Source organism: Aethalodelphis obliquidens, unplaced genomic scaffold, assembly GCF_003676395.1.
Source record: "Aethalodelphis obliquidens isolate GAN/ISIS:26980383/991018 unplaced genomic scaffold, ASM367639v1 scaffold59, whole genome shotgun sequence".
In the NCBI taxonomy this organism is placed as follows: domain Eukaryota; kingdom Metazoa; phylum Chordata; class Mammalia; order Artiodactyla; family Delphinidae; genus Aethalodelphis; species Aethalodelphis obliquidens.
Window position 1 is genome coordinate 10,722,296 of NW_020838003.1, and position 27,714 is coordinate 10,750,009.

At 37.6% G+C, this 27,714-nt stretch overlaps 1 protein-coding gene across 3 annotated transcripts in view; it reads right to left on the reverse strand.

Moving 5' to 3' along the window:
- Positions 1 to 6,914: 6,914 nt before the first annotated feature.
- The window catches only part of HPSE (heparanase), a 33,958-nt gene continuing 13,158 nt past the window's right edge, over positions 6,915 to 27,714 (reverse strand). Inside the window, exons 3-12 of one of the 3 annotated variants that reach the window (XM_027087558.1) lie at positions 27,524 to 27,649; positions 22,666 to 22,839; positions 20,423 to 20,591; positions 20,064 to 20,111; positions 19,463 to 19,556; positions 18,927 to 19,033; positions 17,692 to 17,806; positions 14,711 to 14,829; positions 13,386 to 13,532; positions 6,915 to 8,496 (exon numbers count right to left, since the gene is read on the reverse strand). In XM_027087558.1, coding sequence (XP_026943359.1) covers positions 8,337 to 8,496; positions 13,386 to 13,532; positions 14,711 to 14,829; positions 17,692 to 17,806; positions 18,927 to 19,033; positions 19,463 to 19,556; positions 20,064 to 20,111; positions 20,423 to 20,591; positions 22,666 to 22,839; positions 27,524 to 27,649 — 1,259 coding nt within the window. In that variant the 3' untranslated portion in view covers positions 6,915 to 8,336. The remainder of the gene's footprint in view (positions 8,497 to 13,385; positions 13,533 to 14,710; positions 14,830 to 17,691; positions 17,807 to 18,926; positions 19,034 to 19,462; positions 19,557 to 20,063; positions 20,112 to 20,422; positions 20,592 to 22,665; positions 22,840 to 27,523; positions 27,650 to 27,714) is intronic. The other 2 variants (XM_027087559.1, XM_027087560.1) reach the window with 2 other exon arrangements.

Consider the following 27,714-nt stretch of genomic DNA (forward strand, 5'->3'; position numbering starts at 1 on the left):
AATGTAGAAAAATGGTACAGATGAACTGGTGTGCAGGGCAGAAGTTGATATACAGATGTAGACAACAAATGTATGGAAATCAAGGGGGGAAAGCTGTGGGGGGTAGGGGGCGTGGGATGAATTGGGAGATTGGGATTGACATGTATACAGTGATGTGTATAAAATTGGTGACTAATAAGAAACTGCCATATGAAAAAATCAATAAAGTAAAATTAAAAAATTAAAAAAAAAAGAGGCACGAAGTTAAGTGTTTAAAAAATTGGTAGAGAGTGGGGTCAGAAGTAAAGCTACCAGAGAATATAGATGCTGGGAAGATTGGATGGATATGAACTTCTGATTTGAAGGTTCAGTGACTCTTTCTTTACCCAGTACCCAGAGAATAGACTAGTTACATAACTTGTGGGGCCCAGTGCAAAATGAAAATGCAGAGTGCCTTGTTCAAAAATTATTAAGACTTTCAAAATGGCAATAGCAGGACATTAAACCAAGTGCGAGGTTGTTCTGAGTGGAGGATTTTGAGGGACTGCATACATCATGTCTATGATGCTGGCCCTGCCCTGAGGTGATGGGTTCCCAAAAAAACGTGGGCCAATTAAAATGTACAGGAGACTGAGGGAAGTACTCAAATGTCACTGTTTTAATTTATAGGACAATAGAGCAGTCACGTGGAGTGGAACCCCAACTTTCAGGGTCCCCTCTAGACTTTATTGCTGAGGTACTTGCTAGGCATGCAGTATAGTGCCTCTTGGGCAAGGTACTCAACTGCTGTAAACTCTTTAGAAAAAAGCAGAGACTGGATTATCTCTAAAATATCTGCAGCACTCTCATCCCTCAATCTGGATTGTGAGTACCTGGGGGAAGGGACTCTTTATTTTTTTTAAACTTATTACCCATAGGAACCAGGATGGTAAATTTTATGTGTCAACTTGGCTGAGTTATGGTGCTCAGATATTTGGTCAAATATTATTCTGGATGTTTTCATAAGGATGTTTTTGGATGAGAATAACATTTAAAAAGGTGGACTTTGAGTAAAGCAAATTGCCCTCCATAATGTGGGTGAGACTTGTCCAACCATTTGAATGCCTAATAAAACAAAAGACTGACCTCCCCCAAGTGATAAGGAATTCTGCCAACAAATAACCTTCAGACTTGAACTGCAATGGCTCTTTCCTGGGTCACCAGCCTGCTGGCCTACCTTGCAGATTGTGGACTTGCCAGCCTCCGTAATCCCATGAGCAAATTCTTTAAAATAAATCATAACTCTCTGGAGAAACCCGCTGAATACAGGAAAATAACACCTAGTGGATGGTGAATAAATTTCTTTATTCCACAAATATTTGTTCAAATGATTAATCAACCAGACATTTCACTCTGTATGCACCATTCATTTTTACGGATTTATATTTTTTAAGTAATTCTATATTCATCATAATAGTTGACCTTTAGAACAATTTTTACTTCTCTACTATATTTCATCTGATTTTTGAGCTGAGTCCTAGAGCTGTTTTAGATTTCTTTTTAAGTATCATTTTAAAAAAAAGTATAATTTGACTCCAAAAATGGATGTTAAATTTTAAAAATGAAACACAAAAGACCCCGAATAGCCAAAGCAATCTTGAGAAAGAAAAACGGAGCTGGAGGAATCAGGCTCCCCAACTTCAAACTATACTACAAAGCTACAGTAATCAAAACAGTATGATACCGGCACAAAAACAGTAATATAGATCAACGGTACAGGATAGAAAGCCCAGAGGTAAACCCATGCACCTATGGTCAACTAATCTATGACAAAGGAGGCAAGGATATACAATGGAGAAAAGACAGCCTCTTCAACAAGTGGTGCTGGGAAAACTGGACAGCTACATGTAAAAGAATGAAACTAGAACACTCTCTAACACCATACACAAAAATAAACTCAGAATGGATTAAAGACCTAAATGTAAGATCAGACACTATAAAACTCTTAGAGGAAAACATAGGAAAAACACTCTTTGACATAAACCATAGCAAGATCTTTTTTGACCCACCTCCTAGAGTAATGAAAATAAAAATAAATCGGACCTAATTAAACTTAAAGCTTTTGCACAGCAAAGGAAACTGTAAACAAAATGAAAAGACGACCCTCAGAATGGGAGAAAAATATTTGCAAACGAAGCAATGGACAAAGGATTAATCTCCAAAATATACAAACAACTCATGGAGCTCAATATCTAAAAAACAAACAACCCAGTCAAAAATTGGGCAGAAGACCCAAATAGACATTTCTCCAAAGAAGACATACAGATGGCCAAGAGGCACATGAAAAGCTGCTCAACATCACTAATTATTAGAGAAATGCAACTCAAACCTATAATGAGGTATCACCTCACATCGGTCAGAATGGCCATCATCACAAAATTTACAAACAACAAATGCTGGAGAGGGTGTGGAGAAAAGAGAACCCTCTGGCACTGTTGTTGGGAATGTAAATTGATACAGTAACTAGGGAGAACAGTATGGAGGCCTCCTTAAAAAACTTAAAATAGAACTACCATATGACCCAGCAATTCCACTACTGGGCATATACCCTGAGAAAACCATAATTCAAAAGGACACATGTACGCCAATGTTCATTGCAGCACTATTTACAATAGCCAGGACACAGAAACAAACTAAATGTCCATCAACAGATGAATGGATAAAGATGTGGTACATATATACAATGGAATATTATTCAGCCATAAAAAGGAATGAAATTGGGACTTATGTAGAGATGTGGATGGATCTAGAGACTGTCATACAGAGTTAAGTAAGTCAGAAAGAGAAAAATAAATATTGTATATTAATGCATATATGTGGAATGTAGAAAAATGGTACAGATGAACCTATTTGCAGGGCAGGAATAGAGATGCAGATGTATAGAAAGGACATGTGAACATGGTGGGGAAGGAGGGGTGGGACGAATTGGGACGTTAGGATTGACATATATACACTACCATGTTTAAAATAGATAGCTAGTGGGAACCTGCTATAAAGCACAGGCAGCTCAGCTCAGTGCTATGTGAAGACCTAGATGGGTGGGATGGGAGGGGTGGCAGGGAGGTCCAAGAAGGAGGGGATATATGTATACATATAGCTGATTCACTTCATTGTACAGCAGAAACTAACACCACATTGTAAAGCAATTATACTCCAGTAAAAAAAATTTTAATAAAATAAATAATAAAAATAAATTTGTAAAAGTACCTTTGGAGCTTAAATAGTAGAATCAATAACAATAATGCTTCAGGCCTTAAAATTATTTTATGTGAAGTTGGTGTTCTTTATGAAAATTATTATAAAATGATAGCTGCTAAGAAATATGAGAATAATAAGAGAAAAATTATGAAAGGCATCCATGTTTCTCAGTGGTACTGGTGGAACTGAGTTCTCATTGCCTATTGCAGCAAATTCAGCAACAAACCTAAGTACTGGCTTTTCCTTCTCCTCCATCTCACTCTCCCTGATGTCTCACACCTGCTTCCTGAGATCACCTCCCAAATAAACTACTGGACCCCAAGTCCTTGTCTCAGCCTTTGCTTTAGATGACCCCCAACATCTGATACTTAAGCATAGGAAGGGGTTGAACCCAACACACTAGTGGTTCTATATCCTGTCTATAGACCCTCTAATCAAAAGCTAATTGTTACCGTACTTGGTGTAGCGGACCTGAATTGGTAATTCTATTAACTCTGGCCAGAGGAGTAAATTTGTAGTTTTGGCATGAGAAAATGACATTTTTGTACAAATTGTATTTTTTAAAAAATAAATTTATTTTATTTATTTATTTTTGTCTGCGTTGGGTCTTCGTCGCTGCACGCCGGCTTGCTCTAGTTGCAGTGAGTGGGGGCTACTCTTCATTGTGGTACTCGGGCTTCTCATTGTGCCGGATTCTCTTGTTGCGGAGCACGGGCTTTAGGGCACGTGGACTTCAGTAGTTGTGGTGCACGGACTCAGCAGTTGTGGCTCGTGGGCTCTAGAGTGCAGGCTCAGTGGTTGTGGCGCACGGGCTTAGTTGCTCCGCGGCATTTGGCATCTTCCCCGAACAGGTCTGCCCACCACCAGGGAAGCTCTACAAATTGTATTTATATAGGTTTGCTATCACTGTTGTTTGTTTTTTAAGATGTTGAAATGCTTAGGGAACTTGATCTACTAAATTTGTGTGTGATTTATTAGATATATAAGAATTTTTTTTAAATGTGGTTAGGAAGAATATGTTAAATATGCAAATTTGCCTTATTAATTTTGGAGTGCTGCAGAATCAGAAAACTAGCCTTATTATTGTCCTTTCAAAGGTCTATGGGAATTGAAATAAATATGTTAAGTTGCATTTAATAAAGTAACCTAAGAACCAATTTAAAAACTAGTGACTATCATCAAATATATAAAAGTAAGGAACAAATTTAACTTAAATCAAAGGTGTTATAAAAACTTACAGTGTTTGGACTTCCCTGGTGGTGCAGTGGTTAAGAATCTGCCTGCCAATGCAGGGGACATGGGTTTGAGCCCTGGTCCGGGAAGATCCCACATGCTGCGGAGCAGCTAAGCCTGTGTGCCACGACTACTGAGCCCACGCTCCACACTACTGAAGCCTGCATGCCTAGAGCCCGTGCTCCACAACAAGAGGAGCCACTGCTATGAGAAGCCTGCACACCCCAACGAAGAGCAGCCCCTGCTCACTGCAACTAGAGAAAGCCCACACGCAACAAAGACCCAATTCAGTCAAAAATAAATAATAAATAAATAAGTTTATATAAAAAAAGAAACAGCGTTTAATGACAGTGATAGGGAAGATTTTTTTAAAATACTGTTAAATATTTAAGTATCTAACTTGCTCTAGGGCTTTCTAACCCATAAGTCTGTAGAATTGAGAATGGTATAAAATTGCAAAAGGAGAAGACAGGAGTACCTTATCCTTGAAAAAACCCACAAATCTCTGACCCAGGGATGGAGTGAGTATGGGAATGTTCACACTATATTTTTCTAAGGCACACAGTACGTAAGTTGGTCTGCACATCATTGGTAATATTTTCTTCTACAGTTGAAACTAATTATTTATTCTACTACCATTTAATTTTGAATACTACTGCTTTGATTTTGTATTGCATTATCAGATAAAATAGATTGGTATTTATGTTAGTTTGGTTGGTCATCAAAATTCTGGTTAGAAGGATAATTAAAAGACTTATCAACCATGAGGTGTTTCAATAGGTTGATGAGACACATCAGAAGTTTTAAAAAAGAAAATGGGTGCAATTACAGAATTGACAAGCCCTGAACATACAAGTTTCACAGCAGGAGTTGGTAATTCCCATTATCGTGTAGATGAGGTGAATCACAAGGGCCAAACTAAAAGACAGATGTAATTTTGAGCCAATATAATAAGTTGCAGAAAATAAATATATTTGATTGATTAAATAAATTAATGAAATCATATGGGCTCAAAAAGTCTCACTAATGTGACAGGCAAGAAGCTTCCTCTAAAAAAGTTAAAAAAAACCCTATTTATTAATAATGCATTTAATATTCATTAATATACAACTGAGAGCATTCCTTTCTTCACATAACTATGCCCCTGTTCTTCATATAACCACCCACCACAGTAAAAACTTTCTAGTGATAATTTAAAAAAATTTTTTTGAAGTTATCAGGCAATACTTTTTGAGGTTTGAAACATCACTCAGTTTTTCTGTATACTCAAAATCAAACTACCTAAGCTAGTTTCAAATTTGAACGTTCTTCTCTGTCATTAAGGAAACATCTGAATGGCTACTGTGTGCCAATGTGCTAAGCATAGGGAATACAAAGATGATTAAGATATTGAACTTCTTTCTTATAAGCTTAGAGTCAAGTTAGAAAGATATATGGACACAATTTAGATGTATCATAAGTGCCACAGTAAATGTCCAAACTGCTATAGGAGCAAAGAATATGACTAAAGCTACTTGAATGATAGGGGAGGCATTGAAACTGCTGTTTGAGCTGGGTCTTAATAAACATAAAAGTTTGCCGCATAGAGAGGAGAAGTAGAAGAGTCCAGGTGGAGAGCAGAAAGAGCAGTACCGAAGTTACAGGAGCAAAAGGTAAAAGAGGCTGTGTGTCTGGACTGCTCAACCGATGTGTGGGTGGAGAGCAGAATTCATGGGGAAAGTAGCAAGAATTGAGGCTGAAGAAAACAGCAGGTGCCAGGTTATGGAGGACCTTATATGCTATAGGAAATGGAGAGCCATTTTAATTTTTAAGCAAAGTTTAAGAATTTTAAGCAAAGTCAGGAAGAACAGAAAATTATTACAATAATACAAGTGAAAAAATGGGCCTTGAATTTATTAAGTGAAGGAGGGGTTAGGGAAAAGAAAAATAGATAGGACCGAACACTGATCATGATTGAATCTACATGATGAGGGAGGAAATCGTGTTTGTGCCTGATGATCTCTTTTCTTCAAGGTCAAGTCGGTATGGGGGAGGCTGAAAGGACAAATAAAGGTAAGAGGTGTAAATAAAGTGGTGAAGGAAACAAGGGATCTGTAGGCTTAAGCTTTATTGAAAGAATAATCAAGGACTTCCCTGGTGGTGCAGTGGTTAAGAATCCTCCTACCAATGCAGGGGACACGGTCTTGATCCCTGGTCCGGGAAGACCCCACATGCTGCGGAGCAACTAAGCCCGTGCTACAACTGAGCCTGTGCTCTAGAGCCCGCGAGCCACAACTACTGAAGCCTGCGCGCCTAGAGCCCGTGCTCCACAGCAACAGAAGCCGCCGCAGTGAGAGGCCCGCGTGCCGCAACGAAGAGTGGCCCCTGCTCGCCACAACTAGAGAAAGCCGATGCGCAGCAACGAAGACCCAACACAGCCAAAAATAAGTAAATAAATTAAAAACAGGAAGAATAATCATGCAATATTGAGGTTATAAAAGTTACTTTATTTCAAATGTGAAAATATAAAAATTACTTACATATAAAATTTAAGGATATTAAAGCATCCAAACTTTAAGTTTCAGCTTTAGTTCCTTATAAATGTACTTAATTGATGACAATATTCATAGCGGGCATAAATATAAGGAGAATTATATTTCTAAGAATTAAGACACAGGAGCAAATAATATATTCTGTTACTGATAAAAGCACAGAACAGTAGTGGTCAGTGTTATAGACTTCCCAACACCCTCTCCATTCCAAAAGATTATTAGGAGACAATTGGAGGAATCTCATTGATGGTGGCAGTGACTGGGGAGAATGGCCATGCGACCATGACACGAGGAGGCATGAGGAGAGTTTTGCTGAGAGAACCTCTGAGAAAGGGTCCTTCAAAAGTCTATGAAGGAGACAGAAAAAATTGCTCATCTTCTTTCTCTGGCTGCTGCCAGGTCTGAATGGGCCCATGGAATAGCTACAGCCATAGTGAAACCAGCTTGAGAATGAAGCCAATACTAAAGGTGACAGAGAAGAGAGATGGAATGAAACCGATTCCTTGATGACATACTGAGCAGTGGAGCTCACCCTACTTGAACTTCTTGTTATGTGGGATTATAAATGTGTGGTGGTTTAAGCCATTGGAATCAGGGTTTTCTGTTACTTGCAGCCAACTAAAACAAGAATTTAAGGTAGATTAAAGGTAAACATTAACAGATGCTTACAATGTATTGAATTAAATTTTCTCCTCTTGGTAAATCAATTTCACTTACAGTCAGTTTTTATTTCATTTGAAGTTTACATAATCCCTTCCCTCCAAATTGCCATTAATCATTTTTTTTTTGTGCTATCACATCTAACCATCTGTCCTCTCACACAGTATTGCTGACAGAGACAAACAGAACAGAGGGAAGTGAAGCAGCAGCTGAATTTAGCTCTCTGTTAAGCTGCAAAGAGATTGTCTCTCTTTTATAGATGATTTGAAGGTTGTGGTAGTAAACTTTTTCTGACAGCAGCCCTATGGGAGGAAAGCATATGGAGGAAAGAATCTGACAATCTTCTAATAACTGTTTTTTTTAAAAATAAAACAACTAAACACTTTCTTAAAACTAATAATATATCCTTCACTTACTTGCCCCCTGGCTGTATTGGGAGTATTTATATACATTTTTAATAATCTTAAATAAAAATAGTACATGCAGAGTACAAACATAGTGTCTGGAACTAGGTATTACTATTAACAGTGGTCTACTTAGAACAAAATACTGTGCTAATCTAGCGCTGAGAGTGTCCTAGTGGCCCTAAAGCAGTCACCAGTTCATCTGCTTGCCTTCCTACAGCCTGAGATTTGCGATCCTCTTATCAATGCACTTGAAAAATTCAGTCTCTGGGCTAGTATATGTCTTTCATTTTCAGATGCAAGCAGCAACTTTGGCATTTCTTATCACAAAAAATCCGTATGAGAGAGCTGGCAGGCCCAGTGAACTTCCTGGGCGGAGAGGCTTTTCTGTCAAAGCTGGCAGGGTTTGGTCATCCACCATCTTCAGAGTTTGACCATTGAGCTGGACAGATCTGCAAAGGGGAAAGATACGTCCAAGTTAGCCAAGTTGTGTGTCTTCCACCTACTCTATAAAAGTCATGAGATCTTTTTAAGACCAAAAAATTTTTCTGTGGCAGTTTATATTATATAATTTGTATTTGAACACTATGTCAATTAAATATTTGACCTAGATGGTCTTTAAGCTGCACTGGTAGAGTTGAGCAGTTGTGACAGAAACCATATGGCCTGCAAAGCCCCAAATATTTACTATCTGGCCCTTTACAGAAAATGGAACACATGTAACCCATACTAGGCAAGATGATGGAGTTATAAAAAGAACGAAGATGACATACTTCTGGATCTGCAGCATTTTTTTGGATGGTAAGAAACTGAAAACATTTTTATATAAAGCAAATATATAGAATGGAGTGTGAATTTCATGAATTTAACATACAAAATGACAGTCAATTTCCCATTTGTAACTATGTCCATAAACCCTCTTACTCCCCTTTTCCCAGGAGGTATGCATTCATTTTCTTAAATTGTTAAGCTATTTTGGTAGAATGTATATTGCTGTGGTGAAGCAAAAATGATTTTGTTTAGCTAAACCACAGATTCCAAAAAAATTATGTTTTCTTTGCATCTCACTGTTGGAATTTAAAATCAAAACTGAGTCAAAAAATGGAAAAAAAATTAAGGACAAGTATTATTTCTTATGCATATTTATTATTATTTAAGTCAAATTAGTACATGCTTACAGCAATAAATCTCATATAAACAAGAGCTTATGAAGAAAAGCTTTAGTCTGCTTTTAGTTCTGCTGATAGTTACTTCCATAATTCCAAATGATGCTTTTATCTCTATTATCTTTTTCTTAAATGCTTTTTACATTATGAAATTTTTATATATGAAAAAAGTTTTTTATTGTTGAAAATTTAGATTACTGTCAGAGTTTATCTATGTCATGTATATAATACATGTAACAGTACCTTGTATATAGTAAGCACTGTAAAAGTATTATCTATCATCATCATTATTATTCAGATAAATATAACAAAAGCAACCTGTTAACTCATCATAACCATTTTTAAGATTTTGATGTATATTTATTCATCTCTTTTCTATGTATGTATGTACATACATGTTTTCATTTAGACAAAAATGAGCATACAGTATATAGTCTCTTAAAAGTTGATTCTTTTTCCTGTAACACATCCTAACATTTGTTCACACCATTAAACATTCATCCACTACATCATTTTAATGGCTGCACAAGATTCAGTTGTATGAGCATATTAGTTTATTTACTTAATTGTCTAATGTTAGACATTTGATTGTTTCCAATTTAACATTATTATAAAGTTTTCTTTTCTTTTTTTTTTTTTTTTTGTGGTACACGGGCCTCTCACTCTTGTGGCCTCTCCCGTTGCGGAGCACAGGCTCCGGACGCGCAGGCTCAGCTGCCATGGCTCACGGGCCCAGCCGCTCCGCGGCATGTGGGATCTTCCCGGACCGGGTCACGAACCCGTGTCCCCTGCATCAGCAGGCGGACTCTCAACCACTGCGCCACCAGGGAAGCCCCTAAAGTTTTCATTTTTAAAGATCTCTCACACTCTATCCTAAGTATCAGTCAGCAGAAAAACTGGTTTCCATTTAACCTTGGTTAAATGCCCAGCTCTGGGCTCTGTGCCTAAAGATGTGATAAGATAACCATGGCTGTGCTGGAGGCTAATAAGCCTGCATAGCTGTTACACTCAGCCCACATGCACCCAAGCTTTATCTTAGCACCTATATCACAGCAGTTCCTGGATGGGGTGTGGGAGGAAACGCCATGACCACCATTAGGAAACCACAGACAAAAATAGGCCTTGAAAACACCTCTAGATGGTGGTAGTAAGACCTCTTCTGCATGAAATTGAAGACCATTACAAGGGTACACAAAAAAGTCTCAGAAATGCTTTAGGAGAGGCCACAGAGTTTAAAGGTAAGTCTGATCATTGTAAATTAATACTGCTCTGGGTTAAGATGATGAAACATGGGCAAGATATTCCATCTGGCTATACTGTTTAATCACCTATAAATATAGCTAAAGGATCCTATCAATATACTGAGTGTAAGCTTAAAGCACGCAGAATATTTCCTCATCAGGCTGGGCAATGAGGGTAGGGCTTTTTTTGAGGGTAGTATCTTGTTTTATATTTTTAAGTCAGTAACATGATGACAAGAAATAGAAGACATGCTTGTCACGTTTCAGATAAATAGAGCTAGAAGGAATTATCAAGCAACAGATTTGGCAAAATTGGCGATGCTGGGCAAAATTTATCTGAGATAACTATTAAATACTGTTTTTATGTTAACATATATTCACTTCAAATATTTATTAAAAACTTACTATGCAGGGCCTTCTATGGGAACTATACAAGTTATTCAAGTAAAAAATAATTTTTTAAAGGTGATTATTATTTAACCCTCTGAGGTCATTAGCGTGAGCAAGTGTGCAGACTGTGCACTCATCAAACTTATCTGTGATGCTTTTGCAACATTTTAAAGAGGGAAAAATATAAGTAATATATACTCATCAAAGAGAACTTAGGGTAATAAAACATTATGCACAGTTTCACCAATTTTCCAAGTATAAAGCATGAAACGTGTGATAAGAATGCAACAGGGTCTGGTAAATATAGCAAAGAGAAGAATCATTGAAGAAATTGGGCATATTTAGCCTGGAGAGAAGACAGTCCAATTGTCCTTCAAATATTTGGGAGTTATTCTGGAGAAAAGGAGGTATTCAGCATTGTTCCAGATTAACAGTAGCAAACTCAAATGTCCTCAAGGGCCAAGGAAGTTACGTGTGCCAGTGCAGTAGGACAGGTTTAAGACACAGCAGGGTCACGTAGGGACTAAGGAGCACAGAAAGATGAACGACCTGTCTAAAGTAAACAACCCCAGTTCAACTCCATCGAATTGGGAAAACATCCCAGAGCTGCCAGAGCACCTATTTTCAAAGAAAAGCTAGAAATCCAGATACTTTAGTAGTTGTCAATTTTTACAACATTGACAACTAATTAAAAATAAAAATTAACACAGAATGTATGCCAACCTCCCCTAGCAGAAAAAGAGAAAAAAAAAATCCTCTAAACCCACTTGTCCACAGGCATGAGGTATAGTTTCCATCCTCCGTTCTAGAGAATAGAACTAAGAGCAGCAGATGAAAGGTTTAGAGGCTCACTTTATCCTTGCCACAGAGAGCAGTCGCCAGCAGAGGCTGCAAGATCCAACAGAGGAGGAATCAAACAGAGCTGAATGGCCTTAGATACCCATCTAAAATGATCTCTTAAAACACTTCTAATTCTGCAACTATTATTCAACGACTTCAGAAAAGCTTTTCTCTTATCAGCCTCAGACAGAAATATGCAAAAAATAGCCACTTCAAAAAGGGTCAAAACCCAAATAGAGAAAAGTATCTGTTATCCAAATATACATTATTTACAATAGGGAAAAAAAAAGGTTTAAACAGTAGGAAAATAAGTAAACCATGGCATTTTATAAAACATGCAGCGGGGCTTCCCTGGTGGCGCAGTGGTTGAGAGTCCGCCTGCCAATGCAGGGGACATGGGTTCGTGCCCCGGTCCGGGAAGATCCCACATGCCGCGGAGCAGCTAGGCCCGTGAGCCATGGCTGCTAAGCCTGCGCGTCTGGAGCCTGTGCTCCGCAACAGGAGAGGCCACAACAGCGAGAGGCCCGCGTAACGCAAAAAAAAAAAAAAAAAAAACATGCAGCCCATTTAGAAGACTACAAAGGCTATATATGGAAAGATACTTTGGGAAACTTGTGGGTTCCCCTTCACTTTTTCCTATTAGAGGTTGTATGATTACAGTTATAGTAAAATAAAGGATAGGGAAAAAAAGTAATGGTACCCAGTGTTAATAATGCTTGTCTATGGGGGATAGGACTTTGGAGAAAGCATGCTTATGGTACTTTTTCAGGTTCTGAGGCTGTCACTGAAAACATCACTCATAGAGCATTTGCAAAGATGCGAGGAGGTAGTAAGAATTTTGTAATCTCAATTTTTTATGCTTTAATGTGAGAATAGCCATGATGGAAAGAGCCCCTTCCAACACACAATGAATTTTTATTTTAATTAATTAATTTTTTTGGCTGCACCGCACAGCTTGTGGGATTTTTAGTTCCCTGACTAGGGATTGAACCCGTACCCCCTGATTTGGGAGCATGGAGTCTTAACCACTGGACCATGGGGGAAGTCTCCTTCCAATACATATTAGACAGAAATCTTACAATGTTTGTGTGCCTAACTCTTAAAGGCTTACGGTCATTCTTGGGTATTCTGTTGGATTACAGGCTTTTGTAAGACATAGTTAATGACAGGCTTTTATAACTAAAATGTAGTAGAACCAACTTTAAATAATTCACCTAAAAGGCACATTTCTGACCACTTTTTTCTTACTCTAACCAATAAAAACACTACTCTGATACCATAAGAGATTCACACCCAGCTCGCACCATATAATATTTTACAACAACTCCTATGCCTTTATATAGCAATTACATATAGGTATTTTTGTTTTAGTGACTGTGTTACCAAGAATTATGTCTTTTTGGAGCAAATAATCTAAATGCATTGAGTGGATCTTGATATATCAAGTTGCTCTGAAATGAAAACATTTCCCTGAGATAACTGCTAGTTTGTGGTCCCATTCTTCCGCTTGGGACTCTCTGAATGAATCACACTTGTATTAGCATGTATTCATATGTAACTTCCTGAATATTAAGAATTGTTAGAACTTGAAATAGTTGACTTTTTTTTTTTTTTTTTGCTCCCTATCAACACATGGTATTCTGACAAACACCAATAAAATTCACTTTTGGTGAAAGTTTGAAATGAACCAAGAAAATTACTCACTTGGAAAATAAGCCATTGGGTCCTGAAGGTTTTATGAGGTATTTGTCCACTTGCTTGTCAAATAAGTGATGTGGTAACTGCAAGCGCTTGGTGACATTATGGAGGTTTAAGGCATACAGAGTTATATCTCCTTCTTTATACCTTGGGCTAAAAGCAAATGGATTAACTCAATAAAAATATTTATCTAATTTAAGCAATTGAATAGTTGATTAAAAATATAGTCATGGACAACACTAAGTATTAGTATCTATAGTGATGATGGGCCCTCTTTGTATCCTTCCATTTATGATAATATTAGGCTACTAATGTGGTCCTATTTTGAAAACATGATAAAAATATTGCTGTTCACACTGCCATTTTCTGGGCTTTAGCACTTTGAGATCTTTGCTGCTTTGCTAGGCTGCGTTGTGAGGAAGCCAGTCAGCCCATATGCATTCAAACATAGGGAAGTTAAATGGTAAAATGGAAATTTTCAGGGTTCATGTGAATTCCTAATATAAACCATATAAACCCAGGCTTTTCCTAACCTTATGAAAAGACTGAAACAAATAAGAAAATTAAATCTACTGACACTTTTCAGAATTTTTCCACCTAAACCATTCCCCCACTTATTCCTAATGGGGCTCACTACCCAGAAACAGAGTTTCCACTCACTGAAACTGGAAACAGTATGTAGCCTTTGTAGCTAGAATTAGCATTTTAATATTATTCTATTAGGAAAGACAGACTGAAACTAAAAAGAGAAAAATCTCAGACTTAGGAACATTTTTCCTACCTAAGGCCAGAGTACTGGACTACAAAAGTCTCTATGGCCTCTCAACTCCAGAAACTGGGTTGAAACTTTTGAAAACATGAGTGTTATTGTTGTCATTGGTGTCATTTTAATTATTCTTCTTTATTAATCAGATATGATACAAAGGGATAAGTATATTCATGTAATTATTCATTCATATGAGTTCATATTCATATTTTATTCATTCATAGCCATTCAATTGATTAATCATTCATACAAAATTGGTTTTATGTGCTTCATTTGTATCATTATTTATTTAAATTCAGGATATAGTTTCATTATGGATTGTGATAATTAAATCATTGTACAAATCTTTGCTGGACTGCAAATGCCTATGTTTAGCCTTTTTTTTTTTTTTCATTTTTTTAGCTAGACTCTGGCACCATATCACTATGAGAATGAAAAGAAATGAAGAACAATGACACACCTTAGACCCACTGTATAGATAGAAGACAACAGTGTGTTAGAGTAGGAAGTTGTGTGCTTACTAATTAAAACTTGTTGATTGGTAAAGGGCATCTTACACACTTACTGGTTGATGTTTGTGCAATGAAGGTATACTCGAAGTTTGTTTCTGTCTGGACCTTTCACACTTGCCATTAACACATTGGTGCCCACCAGTTTCTTGAACAGAAGAGAGAGCCAATAATCCTAGTTGTAGTGATTGGGGAGGAGAGGGACAAAAATAAATCTTTACTTACTCTTTAACAAAAACAGTGTCAAGAGAATAGTTATCCTACAAAGAGTGTGACTGTTATCCTAGAGCTATTTTAAAAGGATTCATCTTTTGGTCTGCATTACCACCACGAATCTGAGGGCAATATCTTGTTTGCTGCTTTTTATCACTGGACGACTACACTTCCACAATTCAGATTGCTAGGAGATAAATCTCAAGGATGTAACTCATTGCTCAGAGACAGTCTAAATATTCTTTGTTGTCAATCATCCAAGAATTCAAAGCTCAAAGCAAAACTTTTAGATATAGACACACACACTCACATACACACACACACACACACACACACACACAGCCAAGTTTTAAAAATAAAACTTCTGTTTAAGAGACTAAAACAATTTCCTCTGAAACCTTATAAACCCCCAACCCCTGCCCAGTAAGGCAGTGCATTAGGCAGTGACCATCACTAGCTATCAAGGTCAAGAAAAGAGACAATCAGACATTATGTGTCTCTTGATGGAAGCACACACTATCACCTATGAAGAATTCTTGCAAAACAAAAAACCCCACAAAAATCAAGCCTCTGGGTCTAACTACCAGTTTACAGGAAATACAGGGGACAGAGGAACATGCTAAATGATACCACAGAAATAAATTTAGCAAAATCCATAATGTGGGAAACACTATATAACATTACCTGGTTTCTTAATAAATTCCAAGGGACAAAAAAAAGAGAGGGAGAGAGAACTTAAAGATTAACAGACTTAAGAGATATAATAAATACAATATATGGACCTTGTTTGGGTTCTGATGTGAATAAACCAACAATTAAAAACTTTTGTGACTGGGGGGTGGGGTGGTGGTGTGATGAATTGGGAGATTGGGATTGACAGGTATACACTGATGTGTATAAAATGGATGACTAATAAGAAACAAAAAAACCAAAAAAAAACCATTTGTGACAATAAGGAAAATGTGAAACACTGATTAAATATTTAATGATACTGAGAAATTATTGTTCATATTTTAAAGTATGATAATTATATTTTGTTATATTTTTACAAAGGAGATACATACTGAAATACTTATGGATAAAGTGGTATACCTGAGATTTGCTTAGAAGTAATCCAGTAGGTGGGAGGTAAAGAGTGGGTACAATTATGGATTAAACACATTAGGGCTTCATATACTTTTCTCTCTACTTTGAAAATTTTCATAATAAAAAGTTTTGTTTTTTTTTTAAATCCACTCAATATATATATACCCCAACCCTTCCTTCTTGAGCTTGGGTAAGGTAGACTCAACAGGCAAACAGCTTTTGTTTCTCTGCTCAACTTCAAAATTCTTACTGGAGACAAGAAGAGAATCAATTAAATGTTTTCAAAGGAGACGTAGCATGGTTCCATGACTTGGGGTAGAAAGGAAGCAGGCTCAGAGCCAGGATTTGTACAGGATTCTTTAGAGTAACAATGAGACAGCTGTGTGACCTCTAGCAAATCACACAAGTTCATCTCAATTTGAACTTCCTCATTTGAAAAATGGATCTAAGATACCTTCCTTGCCACCTTCCAGGACTGTTTTGCGAATTCCCTGGGATTCTGCAGATGTCAAAGGTACCATTTACTCTTGCAAGTTTTTCTAGCTGACTTGTGCACCTTGAGGAAGAAGTATATTTAGCACATATACAAAGAATTCTTAAGCCAAAAGTTTATGTTTGGCTGAGAAGCTTTAGATAACATCATAAATAGCTGGTACTACTTACAAAGAGTGACAGGATAAGCTGGCTAATTTCTAGGCATTGGACTCAAAGTAAATTGTGAAGAAACTGTTTATTTCTCTTCCTTGTTCAATGTCCATTTAAGAAGGGGCCAGTAGTAGATTTTGGATATTTGTCTAATGAAATGATCACGTTTGGTTTAACTCATTTTATAAATTACTCATAATATACTTGGGGAAGATAGATTCCATTTTGTGCAAAGACATTTTGCTAAAAAATTTTTTTAGGTTACGAACAGTGTGCTCCATGAATTTGGACCACTATAGACTAAAAGCAATTTTGGGGGGAAATCTATCTACAAACCACAAAAGCCTAGCTTATATTTTGGCATGTGCTTTTTGCAGACTTTCTTAGCTTTCCTACAATTTCAAGCAATTCCCTTAGGAATTATTCTTAGAAAATAGATATTCTCAAATGCTATTTTAGACTATAAAAATCAAGGTCATACTTCTCAGGCTATACCTATGCTATCCCAACTTTTAGATATATATATCTTCCAGGTGGCTTTTTAGATAGAAAGGCTATATTTCCTGATTTAGTACCAGATGTAGTTGGAGGTAGGGTGGAAATGAGACTTTACTCATAAATATCTTGAAGATTATTAACAAAATAGCCAATCGTATGGTGATATTTTTAAACAAATACATGGTACTAGCTTATTTTAAGTTAAATAAATTATGATTTCATGACAAAAAATTTTGAAACTTTGGATACTACAGGCAATTTTAACTTTGATTTACTTGGCAAAACATTTGATTCAAGTTTATCTTATAAAATTGAAGTCAAAAAATTTCAAATTACTCCTTTTTAAAAAAATCCCACAACATGCCCCAAATAACCCACATTAAAAACATTATTTCTGGGTCTCAATTTCTTGAGACACAAAAAGGTTAGAATGAGTGATCTCTAAGGTTTCTTCTAATTCATCTGTCTATGGTTTGGCTTCTTATTGAGAGCATTGAATTTATTGAGAGAATTGACTATTTATAAATGTTTAATACAGGGGGCCCTTAGTATACTCTAACCTACTCACGATAATAGGAAAATAATGGTCACTTACAGGCAAAGGTTCAAAATTTTCATCCACTAAATGGTAGTTTCCAGCTCCAAAGAACACTTGCCTCATCACCACTTCTATGCCCATTCTGGCCGACAGGCCCAATTTATCCAGCCACCTGGAACAGAGTGAGGCCAAGCTTTCTTCAGATTTGGAAAACAAAATAACTCGGTTTTAACTATACACTATTCTGATTTATTCCTCCGTGTGGGAGGAATTGACAGGAAGCCAGAAAAGTAGTATTATCAATAAGGCATTCAGATGAAGTAGAGACTATCCTTCACTTCACATGTTCTCACACTTCTGCATGATAACAAATCCTAGAAGACTATTAATATGCTATAGGAGTCCCTATCAGGGTAGGACAACATCTACAAAGCAGAGTTGACAAATGCCCACACTTATAGACTTATTCTCCGTCCTGTGGGATCCAAACCCGCCCTTCCCACTTCCACCCACCGCCTCCCCACCCGCATTTCCATGTGAGGTCTGAAGAAAGGATTGCTGGTGGCCAGCAGCACTAAAATGCGAAATAAGTAGAATCACCCCTAAGCTTTTATGGACACTTCCTCCCCCCCCGTGTTCAGTCAGTGGCAAAACACACATCTCCTTTCTTTCCTCTCCTCCTCATGCCTCCACAAGCATAAGGGATGTGTGCTCTAGTCGGGGCTTAAAAGAATGAGGAGAGGAAAGAGAATAAAGCTCAATATGAGCATGTAGAACTATAGACTAAGAGTGTTAACTGAGTTATGAAATGTAAGTAAACCAGTTGGTTTTAAAGCAATCAAGTTTGTGGTGCTTGGATAAGGGGGTGATTTAGTAAATCTTTAAATTCATTGGTAGCCCCTCGGGTGTGACCTCATACTTTCAGGCTCGAAACTTCTTGGGAATCTATGAATAGAGCTACATGTACTCAGAATCCTTCTCAGAGTCAAGGCTCTTGATGCACTCTTTTACAATGTATTTCTTTAGAGAAAGGAATGCTTGACATATTTATGGGCCATAATTAAGGAACAAAACTTCTAAAGCAGTTCATTCATACAGTCATTAATTTGGGCACATGTTAAAGATGTCCAACCAACTTTAGTAAATCATTTTCTTGCAAAATCTGGCACAAACTTTGGAGCTCAGCCACGGAAACTGTCTTTGACCAGATTTTTGTCTGACGAGTTATTTCAACTGAACAGAAGAACAGGAGAATGCTATCTGGTCCCTGAGACAAGTGCAAATTCACTCACATAAAGCCAGCAGCAAAGGTGTTGGACAGCAAGGGCGCTCCACCCCCATATGCAGAGCTGGTCTCTCCTAACCAAACCTTCTTGTGGGGTCTGGCCTCCTCAACAGCCTATGTATGGAACAGAAAAGTCTCCACAGTAATTGCAAACAAGCTGACCAAATATGGTGCTGAAGATTATTCAATATTCAAAACCTTGCATTCCCAGATCCATCCGTTCAGTATAGTTACAAAATAATTTCATGGGAAATTACCTTTTATTGGAATACTAGGTGTGGAAGGAATGTAAATAATCCCCTTCTTTTCTTATGGACTCTGAGAGTTCACTCTACCAAAAGGCCATTGGAAGTATTTTTAATTTCCAATCAACATACATGGGTGAGACCTGATACTAAGGGGAACTGAAGGTGAATAAGACCTAGTGCCTGCTCTCTAAAATTGGAAAAACATGTAAATTTATATACCTGTAGAATTTAGGACTAGCTAGACTACAAAATAAGGACTCTGGTTTTACATTAAAAAGAATAAGAAGACTATTACCTGGAAAATTTTTTGCACAGATGAAATAAAAGTGTCCAGTACATCAGGGTTTAGAAAATCTTCTTTGGTAGCAATTCGCCCATTCAAGTAGTAGCTAAATTATTCAGAAAATATTCAGGAAAAAGTAACAAACTTTACTTTCTGCTTTTAAGTTAATTGGCCGCCCTTGCCCTCCTTTCTACTTCTTCCCACCCCTGTGCTATTAAAAAAAAAAAAAAAAAAAGCAGAAGTTCTACTAAGGAGAGAACAAGATGGAAGGGGACCACTTATTCTGTCTTGAGAAAACATAGTCACAAATGCAGGTATTTGTGGGTTACCCATTCTTTGGCAAGCATATTAGTTTTAGCTACTATTAGCTACATCTATTCCATGACTTAAACAATAGTGTGCCTTGATCTTGTAGAAACTACCACGTTACTTAAAACAAGTTTAAATTTCTGTTTTATTAATGTTAAGATCCTAGTACAATGCTGCTTGAGACCATTTTTTATTGGGAACTATAAAGTCAATTAGCAATTAAATGAAAACAATTTTTTGAAAACTAGGTAATAAGTAAAGCTAGCTTTACTTTCTCAGTATAAACAGTAGGAGACATACTTACTGATGCCATGTAACTGAATCAATCACTTCTCCCCCAGCCTTCAGGAAACTAGAAAAAAAAATCTATTATGTTATCACTTAATCTTTATATGAACAATAAATGCACTTGTCTTCCCTAGAAATAGGCTGGTTACTACTTTAGGATAAAGCAACACAAACTTCCTAATTCTGATACAAATTTTATCACAGGTGCCATTTGCCCCCAAATCTTTGGTATTCTGAGCCAGTCAATGTTTCCTCTTTTGGTAAACCTTCTAGTCAGGCAACAAATTGTTTAATAACAGGTGGTTTATTGAGGATTCTCCACCAAAGAAAAATATTATATTTAAGAAAAGTGGTTCTGCTTCCTCTAGCTCTTACCTCTTCAGCATCTTAACAGTCTTTCCTCGAGGCTGGCCAACATCAGGACCATAGAGTTTTGCATTTTTGAAAGCAGATTTTCCTAGAAGTTTATGCAACTCCATAAAATCTTCTCCTAACTGCAATCCATCGATGAAAATACCAGCCTTCTTCCGGAAACTGTTAGGTTCTGAAAGACAGCAATTCACAAAATGATTGCTTACCTAGAAAATTTTTTATTTAAAAGCAAACATAAAAGCAGCATATAAAAGCAACAGAGCATTTTTCATATTACAAAAACTTAGAATCCAAAGTCAAGGAAAGTAAAATCTCCAGTTATAAAGAAGATATTCCAGGAAAATAAAAATATAAGTTATATAAATGAAGTATTGGGGGTAATAAAACAGTTGGAAATTAATAATTGGGATATTAAACTAGTGGATATTTAGGAAATAGTCTGTATTCAGTATTTAATAACCTAATTTACTTAAAAAAAAAGATTGTGTGGGAGAAGACATTTAAAAACCTATTTCTACAATGTAATTAAAAGTCTTCCTGAGGGGCTTCCCTAGTGGCTTCCCTAGTGGCGCAGTGGTTAAGAATACACCTGCCAATGCAGGGACACGGGTTCGAGCCCTGGTCCAGGAAGATCCCACATGCCGCGGAGCAACTAAGCCCGTGCGCCACAACTACTGAGCCTGCGCTCTAGAGCCCACGAGCCACAACTACTGAAGCCTGCACGCCTAGAGCCTGTACTCTGCAACAAATGAAGCCACCACAATGAGAAGCCCGCACACTGCAAAGAAGAGTAGCCCCTGCTCGCTGCAACTAGAGAAAGCCCGTGCAGAGCAACAAAGACCTAACACAGCCAAAAGTAAATAAATAAATTTATTAAAAAAAAAGTCTTACTGAGAATTATAAGTGCAAGTTATATGTGCATGTGAGTCTGGAAGTAGCAAAGCTGAAGGGAGGGGAGGGAGGCATGGAAAGTGTCCAATCTACTTCCCAAATTGCCTTACTCTTCTCCTTCACCCCGGAAACCAGACCTTCCCTTTGCAAAATGGGGCCCGGGGAAGAGGGGCACATGATGACACTCTTTTATCTTACTCTGAAGAGCAGGAGCTGGGGATGGGTAGGGTAGAAAAGTAGGGAAGGTGAGATGTACAGAGATGGGTAAGGATGGGTTCAGATGACCTATTATTCACATAGTTGCTGCAGTAAAGTTGTTCAGCATCTAACTAAGATATGGTTGCCTTGACCCTTCCTTTTATTCTGTTTTCAGTGCTTCAACTTGCCAGTTATCCTCAGTAACCCAATCCCAAAATCTGCTGCTAGACTTTATTATAATACATACCACTATAGACATGTATCACTTCTTTGCTTGCTTTCTGGTTGGTCTGCCTCCCTACCTCTAGAACAGAAGTCTCAAGAGAGCAGGGACCTCCTACTAGAGCCAGACTGCCTGGGTTCAAATCCTAACTCCTGTAAGATTCCTCTCACTGATAATTGCCCAGCATCACACAGCTATTGAGCTAAAATTTTTGTGCCTCTTTTGTCATCTATGAAATGAATGTCATAATTGTGTTCACCTCGGGGCAATTATAAAGATAAAATAAGCTAATACTTATTAAATGCTCAGAACAGTGCCTGGAATATAGTATGTGCTCATCATATTACTACATCTCACTTCCCATTTTATCTTCAGTTCCATCGGCTGATGTGTGAACAAAGCATTGTAAATATGTTTGAATGAATGTGGCTAATCACTAGCACTTTAGTTACAGTTTATAAGTTCCTTACAATAAAAGAATGACAAAGGAGACAATCAAGAGCTTGACCCAGGTAAGACTCTGTACCAGAACTTCTAGCTTGAACCCATTATGAGTGTTGGGTTGGGGTTGCTGAGATTGACAAGTTGAGAACAGAGGAAGGAATGGAAAGGTAAAAGCAAACTGCTTGAGTCCAACCTGCCAAGCATAAGAGGTCTAGGTGACCCTGAAGATCTCAAGGGAATCAGGGAGCTGTGGAAGTGCTCAAATGTAACATAAACTGGGATTAACGATAGGTTCTGGGATATATAAGGAGTTTTCTGCCACAAGTAATTCCAAACTCACACCACTGAGCACTTACACAAATATTCCAAGGCAAAAAAGCATGTTTGCTATTATTAAAAAGAAGGTCATAGATAGGAACAAATAATGCCAAAGTGGGGGAATCTCCTTATTATTGAAATGTTCCCCGGGCAGGGGCAGGGGAGCACTTACCATTGCCTAGTTCCCAAGAAATGTTATAACTCTTGGAAGAGCAGTAGTCCAGGAGTAACTGAGCATTGGAACTGTTCCAGTGCAAATCTGCAGTTCGTAGTAATGCATTTAGACCAAAGATCAGGTCCAGTCCTGAGCAACTGGCAAAAGTATACAGCATATCCACTGAGCTTCCTAAAAGAAAAATGTTACCATTTCGTGGTTAGGTCAGCACCAGAGTGCCGAAGTGATGAAGGCCTCCAGATTTGTTCCTCATAATGAATTGCTATTTCTGTTGTTAAATGGAAGGAATTCCAATGAGTGCTTATAATTATGAATGTGTCAACAAAATTGGACTGGCAAATTAAAAAAATATATATATATTACTTTATTTGCTTCAGCTGTTGAATCAAGTCCTATGGAAGGTACCAGAGGCTTTGGTCTGGCACTTGGGTTTTGTTCAAGTGACCTCAGGTGAACTGGGGAAACTGCAGTGTACGGCTCAGGGCTCAACATGCACAGGCCAGATTTTCATTAGTCAACACAAACCCCACACTTCATAATCTAAATATCTCCACTCATAAACTCAGTCACAAAATAACTTGGTAACTTTGATTACATTTTTTTAAAGTTTTTGAAAAATTCATGTATATAATTCATTAATTCAAAATAAATGGAATTTTACATTAAAAAATTGGCCTAGGGCTGTGGTTTCCAAACTCGGCGCCAAGGCACTCTGGGGAGTGAATTCACTGGTACGGTTTAGCAAATAAAAATACAGGACATCTAGCTAAATTTGAACTTCAGATAAATAATGAATAATTTTTAGTGTATGTCATGTGTATTATTTGAGAAATACAGCAAAGAAATTATTGTTTATTTGAAATTAAAATTTGACCAGGCAACCTTACTCACAGGGGCACTGCAGGATCTTTTAAATTTGCAAGGGAATGCATCAACATCTGTTGGACATGATGAGAACTGTTACTATTAGGTTGTTCGGACCTAACAGCTTAATTGAAACTCTCAGGTATTTCTTTTGGGCTAGATGTGCTATGAAAAAAATTGAGTCACTAAGGAGTTATTAAAGCTTTGGAACTTTTGAACTCAGCTTTTTAACCATTAGCTAGCCTATAATCTCTTTTTGAGAGTGGCAGAAAGTATTTTTGAGTGTTTAAATCAGTTATTACCTGCATAGATCTGGTGATCTTAATGTATATTTAGAGTTATCTATTAAACAGAAATTCACTTCCCTAGTTTAAAAAAAAAAATCTCTATCTATCTGGCAAACTTACACCCTTTCTCCTTCAAAGTGGCTCTGTTTCTAAGTCTTCAGCCTGAACTACTTGATTACCAGAGCAGTGAAACCCTAGGTTTAATACTGCACATAACGGCTGAGGGGCAGTAACAACACTAGCAAGCTATTTTAGGTGTTTTTGATATTTGCTGTGTCACCCACTTCCACAAACCTGCTGCCTATCATTAAGGTGTTACAGACATTGGGGTCTGAAAAGCTCTCTGAGTCCTAGCCTGTTCCTGGGATCTTAGGGCCACAGTGGAGGACAGCATGGGACTTTGGGATTATGGAGTCCTCCCCAAACCTCCACCCTCATTTTTCTATGAGGAAACTGACACCCAAAGAAATAAAGTGCTTTGCCCAATATCACATAGCTATTTGGTGACAGTGCCACAGTAATAGAGCCTGTAATAAAGGCCCTGTGACTGTCCTAGTCACAGTTATCTTTTAGACATATACTGCTAATCATGTTGTAGAAAGTGTCCTAAATCAGGAATCATAGATCTGAGCTCCCAGCCCCACTATCCCACTTATAGACTGAATGATCAGGAGTGATCCCTTTACCTGCATGAGCCCTGGCTACAGATCTACAATCCTGGAACTAGTACCATCATCCATCTACCTCACAAAACCAAGTTGAAATAGCACATGTGAAAACCCTTTGTAAGCCATAAAAAACTCTTACAGATATAAAGCACTATTATTGCCTAGACCTTCTACAAGGATTATGGCATTTTCAAGAAACATAGAATGTTTTCATTTTTGAGTATTTATTCAGCTCATTCCTTACTCTTCCTCTATTTCCACATTTTTCCAAAAACACTTTGAATTTAAGTAGCTTGAAATTCTATTATATGCACTCTGTAACAGTAACATCTCCTAGAATAAGGGCTGTATATTACTGAGTTAAAATCCACTCTTAAAAATAAAACCCACCCAGCCTATTCCCTCCTCAAAATAAGAAAACTCACAGATAATTATCCAATTCCCAGTCATTATCCAATCTCTTATCTCTTACCGTATGAAAGGGTGGAAAGACCCCTGGAATGAAGACAATCTAAATGACACATTATACATTGGCACTGACTATTATACCATTTTTGTTTACATAAATGTGTCCAGCATCCAGTGTGGGAGTGGGATGATGAGGAAGAAAGGTGGAGAAGAAGGAGAAAAAAGGATTAGCTTATTAAATATTATTATTTTAATAAGGGAGTCCTCCTTTCTGTAGTCACACTCAACATTATACCTGTAACATTGCTTCCTTTTCCTGCCCAGACAGGTTTACAGTGTGAATCTATATTCTCATGACAAATGTTTTTGTCATTTTCTACTTAAGTGAAACATACCATCCAATGGGTCCTATAATTAGAAAATTCACCTATATCTTCTAGGACACCTGTTTTAAAGGTGCAGGCCATTAAGCAATTAACACAATAGACTTTTGCTATCTCTTCCATCATATGATGTCGCATCATACGATGTTACTCAGGCATTACCAACCTTAGCCACGGATGCAGAGCCATGTGTAGAGACACCTATTGGCTTCTTAGATAACCCTATAATGAGCTGGTGCCCAGACCAAACGCAGTAGATTTATTTTTTTTAAGACTTTTTTAATGTGGACCACTTTTAAAGTCTTTATTGAATTTGTTACAATATTGCTTCTGTTTTACGTTTTGGTTTTTTGGCCATGAGGCATGTGGGATCTTAGCTCTCCAACCAGGGATCAAACCCATACCCGCTGCACTGGAAGGCGAAGTCTTAAACACTGGACCACCAGGGAAGTCCCATAGATTTCTATCTATATGTTTCTAATACATGCAGATTAAAATAGAAAATTTCAAATCAGAAGTCAAATATTTCCAAATACAAATTATCTATCTGTATTTGTTATACATTTTAGCATTGCCAGTAGGGCGGCTGGAATTATACTGACCCAGCTACATAGTTAGTAAAAGAAGGGCTTTCCCCTGGTGCAGAAGCTATGAAGGCGCTGATCCCAAAGGCAGGAAAAAGGTGTTGAAAACCTACCATCTTGGTTCCAAAAAGATCATGTGAGGTAGCAAACATTTTTAAAGAAAAATTTAGGACTTCCCTGGTGGTGCAGTGGTTAAGAATCCACCTGCCAATGCAGGAGACACGGGTTCAAGCCCTGGTCTGGGAAGATACCACATGCCACAGAGCAACTAAGCCCATGAGCCACAACTACTGAAGCCCACGTGCCTAGAGCCCGTGCTCCACAACAAAAGAAGCCACCACAAAGAGAAGCCTGCCACTGCAACGAAGAGTAGCCCAGCTCACCGCAACTGGGGAAAGCCCACGCACAGCAACAAAGATCCAACACAGCCAAAAATAAATAATTAATTTAAAAAATTAAGGTAAATTGGCATATGTTTAAGATGACCAAGAAAAAAAGTATAAAGCTATAGATTACCTAATACCATAGGGTCTTCTCCTAGCAGGCTTATTTCAGATGATTAATTACAAATAAGGCCTTCCTGCTGTGGGTCTCTTGGACTTCTGTTATCCCTTTAATGGGATCTGAGAAGGCTCTGTCCTGCCAAATTCTGTTCAACCATAGATCATGTTATTAAACCATTAGCATAGCTCCCCTCTGCCCTCTGCTTTAAAATGCAAAAATTAATTTAGAGGACCACATTTTCTATTAGCATATAACCTATTTTCTGATTTCTTATGTGTTACTTTTTCCCTTACCTTATAAATAAAAAATATAAAAATAAAAAATCCATTGTACACACTGGAATCTAGGTAGTGTATAGTAAAATCTTACAAAGAAATAATTTACTGTCAATAATGTACTCTTAGAAATGTTGACTAACCCAAACTAACTTCAAGATCATTTATTTTTCAAAAGCCAAAAGAAGACAGTTGTAGCGTATCTAAGCAGGTTACTTTCTTAACTGAGATCTGGGGCAACATCATTCCTTAGTTGGGTATAAAACATCAACTTTTGGATAAAAATATATTTCATAGTTAGATAAGGATTGCTTGTTTCAGTTGTTTGTGGTAAAGCCCTGCATGACATCATCCCATTTAAACACTGGAAAAGTGTTTCCATGAATGGAAATAAATTCCTGGTTAGTTGAGCTAGTCCTGTGTTTTCAAACCCACAGAGGAAAGAAAATGAGAAAGCTGCCCTGCCAGTGATACACAACACATCACTGGCAGGGCAGTGGCTGCTTCTTGGAGGGGAAACAGAATGCACAATGAGGTGTGAATGGTTTCACGTTTTACTCTTCACACTTTTATATTTTACTTTTACACAAGGAGTATATCCATGTCTTCCTTGACTTCCTAGTTCTTCAGAGCAGTAAAGGTCATTATTAGCTTGTGAATGAATGATTCTATATTTCACTCTGTGGCTAGTAGGCAAAGTCAGGAGAAGAAAAGTAAAAAACAGAAGTTTGGGGTTGAAGATTGCCCATTAACTCTTGCTAACATTTGAGGATTATGCAGCTTTACGTAACTGCTATAGGGCTTATTAGATTCAAGCCCAAGTTCAAGCCATCCAAATATTTTGGGGGCTGGGACACTTGCAGGATACCTTTCATTTCTTACTTGAGTAGGTACTGTTCCTGAACTTTTTCTGATACTGTTCTCTGAGTAGCAATTGCTCCTGGAAGGGCCATTCCAACTTCAACCTCCTCTCCACATCAGAAGGGACGGATCCAGATTCGCAAATATCTGCAAATGGAGTAAAAAATTTAGAGAATCTATTTTCACAGTGACACGGTTGAAATCCCATACAC